This window comes from Bison bison, unplaced genomic scaffold (assembly GCF_000754665.1).
Source record: "Bison bison bison isolate TAMUID 2011002044 unplaced genomic scaffold, Bison_UMD1.0 scf7180017864518, whole genome shotgun sequence".
Taxonomy (NCBI): Eukaryota; Metazoa; Chordata; class Mammalia; order Artiodactyla; family Bovidae; genus Bison; species Bison bison.
The window spans coordinates 13,893,732-13,903,657 of record NW_011495071.1 but is presented as its reverse complement, the minus strand read 5'-3'; the positions used below and the strand labels follow the sequence as shown (position 1 = coordinate 13,903,657).

The 9,926-nt window shown below is 49.4% G+C and overlaps 1 protein-coding gene across 2 annotated transcripts in view; it reads right to left on the bottom strand.

The window, feature by feature from the left end:
- The window catches only part of ABCC8 (ATP-binding cassette, sub-family C (CFTR/MRP), member 8), a 79,700-nt gene that overhangs the window by 23,328 nt on the left and 46,446 nt on the right, over positions 1 to 9,926 (bottom strand). Inside the window, exons 17-18 of one of the 2 annotated variants that reach the window (XM_010830524.1) lie at positions 9,204 to 9,309; positions 237 to 272 (exon numbers count right to left, since the gene is read on the bottom strand). In XM_010830524.1, the coding sequence (XP_010828826.1) occupies positions 237 to 272; positions 9,204 to 9,309 (142 nt within the window). The remainder of the gene's footprint in view (positions 1 to 236; positions 273 to 9,203; positions 9,310 to 9,926) is intronic. The other variant, XM_010830525.1, reaches the window with a different exon arrangement.

Here is a 9,926-nt window from a genome sequence, read left to right as displayed (position 1 = left end):
CTAGCCCCTCCCCCCCCATTTTTTTTAAACTACTTTCCTCCCCTGTATTCCCTCTTCTTCCTTTTTTAAAATTGGTCACATGGCGTGGCATTTGGGATCTTCGTTCCCTGATCAGGGGTTGAACCTGTGTTGCTTGCAGTGGAAGCGTGGAGTCTTAACCACTGAACCACCAGGGAATCCCCCCAAGCTCCTTCCCTTTATTGGGACCCACTTCCAACCCAGTCCCAAGGCTGTACCTGGGGTCTTCTCCCGTCTCGCTGTCAGGAAGGCTGCTGGGGCACAAATGGGAAAAAACACCACCAGTTACTTCTCCCCTGCCCACTGCCTTTATTTAGATCACATTTTGTCTTTGGGGAGAAGCAACCTCCACAATCCCCACCCCTCCCACCCATCCCCAGTGTCCCCAAGTGGCTTCTCAACGTCTGTCCCTCCCACAGGCCCTGGATGGGCGTCCTCCAAGCAGCAAGGGCTTCATCAGTGCCCCTGGCACCACTCTCAGCAGCAGCGAGGCTGGCTTGGTGTCAGGACGGGCTTTTAGTTGGGAAAACTAAAGCTCAGAGAGGGAAAGTGACTTTCCCAAGGTCATAATCATTTCATACAGTGTTTTCAAACTGTGGATTGGGACCCAATATAGGGTCCGAAATAAGTAAACTGCAACTGCGCTAAAACAAACCAACATACAATTCCCCCACCCCAAAACCAGTTTGTACCACATGTGGTCAAGATGTGTATTCTTTGTGTAAAATTTTTTCTCGCCTATCAGTGCATAAATGTAGCAGACTGTGGTATAAAATGCATCTCATACTGTGAATTATAGTAAAAAATTTTTTTTGAAAAACACTGTGAAGTGACCTGAATTTTGGTGCCAACTTTGCTAGTGCTCTTTCTCTTGCCCCAGGCCACCTTCCAACCTTCCAGAAGCAACCTTCTGCCAATGAAGTGTGTACATCTGACATGCACATTTGGGGAAAATCAATCTGTTCTGTTTTCATGCAGATATTACTTTAATAAAACCAGCTAACATTTATTATAATCTTGACAAGCACAGTGATAAGCATTGCAATCAGTTCAGTTCAGTTGCTCAGTCGTGTCTGACTCTTTGTGACCCCATAGACTGCAGGACACCAGGCTTCCCTGGCCTTCACTATCTACCGGAGTTTAGCACTGCAATACTATTATCTATTTTAAAGTTCAAAAAAACCATATGGAAGAGGTCTCTTTATGGACAAGGAAAGTCTCTTTAAAGACAAGGAGATTTTTGAGAGTCTAAGTAACTTGTCCAAAGTCACACATCCAGCAAATAGCAGAGGAAATAGATTTGTCTGATTCCAAAGCTCCATGCTCTTAATGACTATGTTATATTGCCTCACTATGATACCCAGGCCATAGCTCTGATAAATTTCTTGCAAGGAAAATCAGGATGGATAGAAACAGGGATGGGAAGAAGACAGATGAAATTCTCTTCTGTCCTCTGCTGAGGGGCAGAACTTAATTGAGACCTTGATGGGTATATAATCACCAACTCCCTATGATCTTATTCTTCGATCTTTATTAGTTTCACTTCATTCTCTCAACTCAACCTAACTCGTATTGCTTAATCATCAGATTGCTGTGATTTATGGACAAGGTGGTAACATGAAACAGATAAAAAACCCAAGCTTCCAAATTCTAACTCTGCGTCCACAGCCCAGAGAAGCTTATCTCTGCAGTCTTCTGCTTTGACTGCTTCCAGAGTTGCAAAGGCTGTTGTTTATCCGGAGGGAAGCACATCTGTGGCCTCCCCAAGGACCCCGGGACACAGGGTGCTCCTTCGGCTCTAACTCAGTTTGCATCATTATCTGGGCTGCTCAATTAGCCCTTATAATGGACTACTTTCCCCTCTAATAAGTCCCTGTGTAAGTCGTTTATCCCCAGTGGGATTTTAAGGCAGGAAGAGCATCTTTTTTAGCCCCCACAGGGCTTAGCATATGGGAGATCTGTTATAAATGGAGGTTGATAACAGACATCTTTAATTATTTGGGAGGAAGGAAGGGAGGGGGGCTGGCACTCAACGTGAGGCATTGTGTGCAGTTGTTTGTATCCATGGTTTCATCCTCACAACTCTATAAAGAGGTTTTCTATCTTACAGAAAAACCAAGGCTTAGAGTTTGCCTGATGTACCCAAAGGTCAGAGCTAGGGAGAAGGGAGCCTGTGGTGTGAATCCAGGTTCATCGTCTCCTCTTTCCAGCATAGTTCCAGCCTTTCTAGAATGAGCCTCCTTGTTGTATATGTATTTCTTAATCTGAAAAGTAAAGAAGGGTACACATGGCATGCGCTTCCTCCCATTGATTGCTGGGCTATTAAAGGAGTGTTCCTCCTCTGCCTGCACTTTTGGGACCAAACACTGAGCTAAGAAGATTATCTCTCCAGTTCTCTGACCCACCTCCTTCTCTGCAGCCAGCTGTGAGCTGGGTCCCTGAGTGCACACCAACCTGAATCATGGCCCAGAGCCTGCCCTCAAATGGCTCATGGACTGGCAGAGTGAATCCCACACGTACAGAAATCAGAAAGCTATAGAGGCCAAAAGAAAAGTAGGAGCAAGAAACTGCTATAGAACTTTGGGAGAAAAGTATACAAACACATATGCAAACATGCAGAAAAAAGACTGGAAACTTCTGGGTGGTGGATATTGTATGTGTTCATATTAGGTGGTTTTTGCCCTCTTTACACTTGCTTCTTTTCTTATTCAATGTACATTCTTTTAGAATCAGAGAAAACTATACTTTTTTAAAAGATTTTTTTTTTTTGATGTGGACTATTTTAAAGTCTTTTTTTGAATTTGTTACAATATTGCTTCTGTTTCATGTTTTGACTTTTTGGCTGCGAGGCATGTGAGATCTTAGCTTCCTGACCAAGGATCAAAAGACCAAGGACCCCCTGCATTGGAAGGCAAAGTGTTAACTACTGGACCACCAGGTAAGTCCAAATGTATATTTACAAGTAGTTTGGAGGAGGAAGAAATCTGAGAAAGTGAGGACGGGCTCATAGAAGTTACAGGTGAATGGAACCTCAAAGAGAGAAGGATTGAGACTGGGAGTGGAAGGAGGGAATTCCGGGCTGGAGGAGGAGCTAGCACAAGTGCAGGCAGTGAGAGAAGCGGAAGGAACATGGGCTGGAAAGTCTGTATCTGAGGGGCTTCTCTACTCACAGGTTGTGAAATCTTAGGCAAGTCCCTTTACTTAGGTAGCCTTGTTTCCTTACCTATAAAATTGAGGTCATGGTAGGAACCTCACCGTGACACTGGGAGAATGTATTAACAACACAGCTCAGAGTTGGTTGGAGGGAAAGATGAGGATGGGGTTTGAGAATGAGGGATGGAGTAGGGGCGTGGGGAGACCATCCTTTCAGCTCAGTGTTTGGTTTCAAAGGTGCAGACAGAGGAGGAATCCAAAGGCCCCAACACTCATCTAAGACCCCCAACAATAAACACAGAGGAAAGCTGTGGGGACTGAGGTTGGAAGGGCAAATTAGGCCTTACAGGTCTCCACGGTCCATACATCCCGCCCCAGAGATACTTATTGCTGCTCTGAAATGTAACCTTTCACCCACAGTGCCCTTTCCAATTGAGGTCACTGGGTCCCAATGCCAAATCTCTGAGGGAGGAAAGGGTTTTTGCTATTGTTCAGATGAGGAAACTACGGCTCAGACCAGTGAAATAACCTGCTCAATGTCACACAGCTATTGAGAGGCAGAGTGAGAACGACAGCCAGAGATCATCCCGTTCTCAAGGCAGGCTTGTCACGTTCACACAGCGCCCCTTCTGTCTGCCCACCATCTCTCCACAACTGCCAAGGAAGCCTGGGGTGTCCTTGAGCTCCTGACCTAACTCCCCAAAGGCTCCAGGGACTGTATTAACAGATGGATCACAAGGCTATGCTGAGAAGAGCCTATTTTTTTTTGCATTTGGCCACACTCTGCAGCATGTGGGATCTTAAGTTCCCTGACCAGGGATTGAACCCACACCCCCTGTATTGGAAGACAGAGTCTTAACCATTGGACCACCAGGGAAATCTAAGAGGAGTTGTTTTTCACCCCTGGGGAATCAGGCGTCTCAGGAAGCAGCCTTCACACCCAACCACCACAAGGCAGCAATGTTCTGAGAGTGTCTGAGAGAAAGCAGGGCCTGGGCCCACACCCTAGCGGGTGGCAGGAGCAGCAGGGAGCTCCAGTGAGGCCAGTTTGCAGTTCCTGGTGGGGAGCTGGGCTCTTTCTCCCACTTCTAAGTTTTTCTCGGATCCCTGCTTCCTGCTGGCTCCCGGGGGACATCTAAAATCAATCTACTGTGGACACTAATGGTTCTCTTTTTTTATTTCCAAGGAAAGAACTTCACTAGAGTATATCTGCTAATTTTGACTGCTTATCAGAATGTTTTTCTCTTAATGATCAAGGAAAGAGTGCAAATTCCAGGTTAATGGTGCATCAGAGCACAGAGCTGGGCTGGGGCAGGTGAGTATCATTAGAGAGAATTTTGAAAGCTGCACAGTTTTCCCAGAGACCTGGAGCCCAGCAGCTGATGTGTGGGATCTTCTCAGTGCAGCCACAGTAATTCTTCAGCCTGGAATTCAGGGCATTACCCCTGGACTCCGGGGGCCCCCACAGGCTTCTGTCCACCTAAGACTGGTGAGCCCCCAGAGGGTGGGGCCAGGTCTTCTCCTTTGTAGCTTACACAGAGTGGCTCACAAAATACACATCCCATGTGGGCACCGCATTGGAATAACCCTCCAGCCCCACCTCCAAGGAGCCCAGTGTCCTGGGGGAGACAGACACACAAGCATGCGATATGAGGCCACACAAAGAGGATGTGTACATTCTAAATGTTGGTGGAAAAGTTGGGTGGTAGAATTATGGGTGAGGGAAACAGCCTGGGCCAAGGTGTGTGGGAAGGAGAGAGACATAAAGACGTATTTAATGGCAGTCTCCTAAAGGTCATAAACTGTTCCCAGTTCATTCATTTAGCAAAGGCACTGTAGATACAGAGAGACAAATAAGATATGATCTTTGTCCCCAGGGAGCTCACTGCAGTCTCTCCTGGGAGACAGGCTGGGGTATAATTAAAGAGCAATAGGGGAATTTTTTTCCTGGCATAGAAGTACATTGTCAAAGAATAATATTTACACTAATATTTATAGGGCACTTGGTATGTGCCAGGTTAAGCCTCACATTAACTCCGTGGGTAATAAGGGGAAACTGGTGCAGAAGGGTCACAGAATTTCCCAGAGGATGGAGTCCAGATCTGAACTCGGGCAGCCTGCCTCCTGAACTTCTGATCCTATGCGCTCAGCAGTACTGCTCATCTTGTTCAGGGAAGGAATAAATGAATGGTGCACACACAAACCTGTATGCCAGAGCATTCTCTGTTGTGTGCCTCCTATTCCCCCAAATCTCTGCCTTGGGCCTCCTGGGACTCTTTCTGGCTGCCTGGTTACCAGGTCTCAGCCCTGGTATGGATTAAAAAATATATGGGAGCAACCTGGCATCGCCCTCACCTCTGGCTGCAAACAGGCAGGCCCTCGGGAGGGGCTGCTGGGTCAAACGCTATTTTGCTCTTGGTTCATTTTGCAAGTGCATCATCTCCCTGCAGACCTGGCGCCCAAGGTCTGAGGCATGGAGCTCCTGCAAGTAACATAGAAGGGCCCTCAACAAACAGCCCGTACACTTAACTCACTGCCCAGCGTAGGTGGGCCAGGCAGAGCTGTGTACAAGCCAGGATTCTGAGAGCAGATGAAGCCAATGAGCCATGTCCGGCCAGCCTACTCCTTCCAGTTACTGTAATGAGCTCGGGGCTGGTCTCCCTTCCTGTGGCCTCTCTCTCTCCCATCCCTCATCCTGTATCATCAGTACCTTTCTTCTACAGCCTTCAGACTAAATCTTATTTCCTGGGCCTGGTACACAGGGTATCTGACCTCAGCTCAGCCTACATTTCAGTTCTGACCTTCACCAGTGCCCCCCACACCCACTGCTCCGGGCACCAGAACCACATCCTCTCACATCAGCATGCCTTTGCCCACCCTGATACTCCTGCCTGGAACATTTTCCCCTCCCACCCCTGCTTCTTCCATCTGATGAAGCCACAAGGGTCACTCAAAACTCAGATACCATGTCCACATGAGTCTTTCCCCCTTGACCTCAGAGTTCACTCTTCCTCTGTGCTTGATGGTGGCATGAGGTGGCACCATGGCACTGGATATCTGTTCCCCTCCTTTGGAAGCAGGGCCACGTCTTCATGATCTTTGCATTCCTATTGCTGTGCCTGAGGTCTGGCGTATAGCAGGCACTCGATAAATATGTGGCGAGTAAATACACCAATGCAGAGAAACCAGAGCACAAGCTGAGTCATGAATGAATTCTCACAGCTTCTCAGGGTGGGCTGCAGGCTACCCTGACGTGCTCGCTATGCTTGGGAGGGAAACTGCCACAAAGTAGCTTCAGGAGACATGAGATCCTCCCTGAGCCTCAAACAGAACTAGGATGTAGGGCCCAAGCTGCCTGTTGAGGAGAGTGAGTGTCCATGCAGACAGAGCTGTGAGCAGCGATGTGGTGGTTCTGCTGGGATCGGGGGGGCAGGGTATCACAGCCATAGCGGCTGCTGGCCTTGAACGTCAGGCTGGCTGTTTCTTCATGTTGATCTCCAGCCCCTTCTCTCTCAGCACACAGTGGAAAGCACATGCACTTGAGCACTACTTAAGTGTACATTCCACTTCTGCCATTTAAGAGCTGGGTGGCTCAGGGCAACCTGCTTCACCTCAGTTTTCTCATCTGTTAAATGGGGATAATGAGAACGCCTGCCTCATAGAATTTGGTGAAGACTGACCAAGACAATGAAGTAAATAAAGTGCCTTACACAGTAATCTTGCACACAAGAGCCGCTCCAACTCCCTGGAGAGGACCCTGAACCCCCTGGGGCTGGTGCAGATTTTCTCATCTGTTAAATGGGGATAATGAGAACGCCTGCCTCATAGAGTTTGGTGAAGAGTGACCAAGACAATGAAGTAAATAAAGTACCTTACACAGTAATCTTGCACAAAAGAGCTGCTCTAACTCCCTGGAGAGACCCCCTGGGGCTGGGGCAGAGGCTTCCAAAGAGAAAGGAGGAGCAGTCAGACCCTGAGAGCTTGGAGAGGAGGTGGGAGCTGAGGCTGAGGCCTCTGCAGAGGACAGAGAGGTCTGATGCTGGTGTGAAAGGGCACGCGAGGGTGAGCAGGGTGGGGAGGAGATGAAGGAAGTGGGACAAAGGGGACAGGCTCAGAGAGGGCTGAGCCAGATGCAGAAATGGGAATCCAGGAGTGACCCCAGTCTCTGAGCAGTGTAATCCCATCCAGGAAATCCCACCCTGCCCTGAGAGGATCCAGCTTGCCCTCTACATGGAAATTGGAGAATAATCTCTGGAGCTAAGACCCAAGGCACCCCAGCCCAAGGCAGCAGGCAGGCTTGAGGGAAAGAGTCCAGGCTTGGGACTCTGGTCCACATGCTGAGCATGTCACCCCACCTCGCTGTCCTCAGTTCCTACTTCTGTGAAATGGGGTAATAGCACCCAGCCGGAGGATCCAATGAGCTCATGTGTGCAGTGCACCTAGCCAAGGGCCTGCGCAGAGCAGGTGCGCAGTGACTAGCAGTTGTTCTGTTCGGCTCACAGTTCACTGGGGTTTCCTGTCTTCCTGTCACAGATATACACAGGCAGCCAGTGGCAGGGCTCCTCCCTCCAAAGCCCTGAGAAGCAGTTGGCACCAGGCTCTGGCAATCCAATGCCTGGACCTTTCCAGTCAGGCTGTGTTGAGAAACACCTGAATAAGATGGGGAATGGAGGCAGAGACCCTGTGCCCCCAGACACACCATATTCCCAGTGGAATTAAGGTTCCTGAGTCTGAAGTTATAGGAAACCCAAGGAGCTCATTGCCAGCCCATAGCCCCGTTGAGGAAGGAAACTTGCCATTTGTTGGGTGCCCTGTTCAGGGGCATTTTGGAAAAGCAGGAGATGGGGGGGCCTGTCCCAAGGCCTCTCTCTCTCCTCAGTCTGCTCTCAAGTTGGTGAAAAAACCTGACATCTTGAATGCTAATTTGCCCCTAGAAATGATTGCTAGGGAAAGTCTGTCCTCTGTTGAATTGGCCTCGACTTTTATTCCTTAAACCTTGATCATATCCCTCTTTCTCTTGGATACTTGGGGGCAGGGAGGTGTTGGGGGGCAGAGGGTGGTGGACTCCAACCCAGGTTACATGTTGACTGCAGTAGCCGTGTTCTGCCCAGGTTTCTGAACAGTTTTCCCACCCTCTTCATTTCTTGGCTCTTCTTTTCTTGCTTTTAAAAAAGCTTTTATCATTTATGTATCTTTAATCAACTAGTTTCAAGTGCTTTGGGGAAATAGATAGCCATAAATAATAGATTCATGATTGACTCAGGCTGGGGTTCGGCTCTTTAATTGAGACAGTGATCTTTGCCCAGAATCCCACATTTGCCTGATTTATCTCTGGTTCCTTGAAATACGCACTGACTGGTCTGTATCAGCTTTGCTGATAACCAAGCCAGAAACCAATGTTCATGTTATGGATCCCCGCAGTGGGGGGGCAGTGCAGCCGAGTGAACGTGGAGTTTGGAGTCAAACAGAACTGAGTTTGAATTCCAGCTTTGCCACTAATTGGGTAGGTGAATTAGGGCAAATCGTTTGGCCCTTCTGTCCAAAATGAGATCTGTTAACAGTACTCACCTTGCTGGTTTTCGTAAGAATTAAATGAAATAGTGTGTGCAGAGGACTTGGCAAAGTACCTGGCACATAGTGAAAGTGTTAGTCACTCAGTCGTGTCCGACTCTTTGTGACCCCAGGGACTGTAGCCCGCCAAGCTCCTCTGTCCATGGGATTTCCCAGGCAAGAATACTGGAGTGGGTTGCCATTTCCTTCTCCAGGGGATCTTCCCGACCCAGGGATCGAACCTAGGTGCCTGCATTGCAGGCAGATTCTTTGCCATCTGAGCCAGCAGGGAAGTCCTTGGCACATAGTGAGGGCTAATGCTAATGATGGTAACGAGAGTAACAAGTAACTGGTTTCACCGAGCGCTCATGGAACACACTCAATACACGCATGATGCACCCTGCACTAAGAACGGCTGCGAGGAGGGCTGCCCACCTGCCGCTGCCTTTCCACTGACTGAGCCCGGAAGGTGCACACAGTACCTGTTCCAGAAGACGGCCCCCGAGAGCTTCTGCATCTCCCCCAGGGTGGCGAGGAGGAGCGAGGACTTGCCGCAGCCCACCTGCCCCACGATCATGGTCAGCTGACCTGCAGGGAGGGAGGGCAGCAGGGGGAGCGGAGGCCAGAGAGAGTCTGAACAACTACCACCCAGACAGACAGGCAGCAACCCAACTCTAGGGCCCCCATCTGCTCTTCTCCTGTCTAGAATCCCCAGGGAGTCCTTTCCTCCTTTGAGCCTTTCCTTCTGGAAACCCATACCCTATCTCTGGCTCCCCATGTTCTTCTACTACTAATTCCCTGCCCTTTCCTGAGGGCCTACGTCTCTCTCCAATGCTCTCCAGTGTGAGCTCAGTGCCTCTTGGTCCCCACAAAGGCCACCCTATCCTTCTCCTTCCCATGCTTTGCTCAAGCTGCTGCTTCTGCCCAACTGTCTACCCTGCTCACGGCCTGAAGGACCCTGCTCATTCTCGGAGTCCCCAGCTCTTTCACAATGCTTTCCCTGGCTACTGGGGATCACTTTTCCTTTTGTGAAGCACCCACTCTGTCTGCAACAGATGGTTTGACATCAAGACCCCGCTGTCCTGCCCTGTCCTTGCTGCTGCTCTCCCACCAAGCACCTGGACTCCCCGAGGAAGGAGCCCAGCCCCTCTCTAGACTTCGTACCCCAGAGCACCCACCAAGAGTGCACATACAGCAGCTGCTCA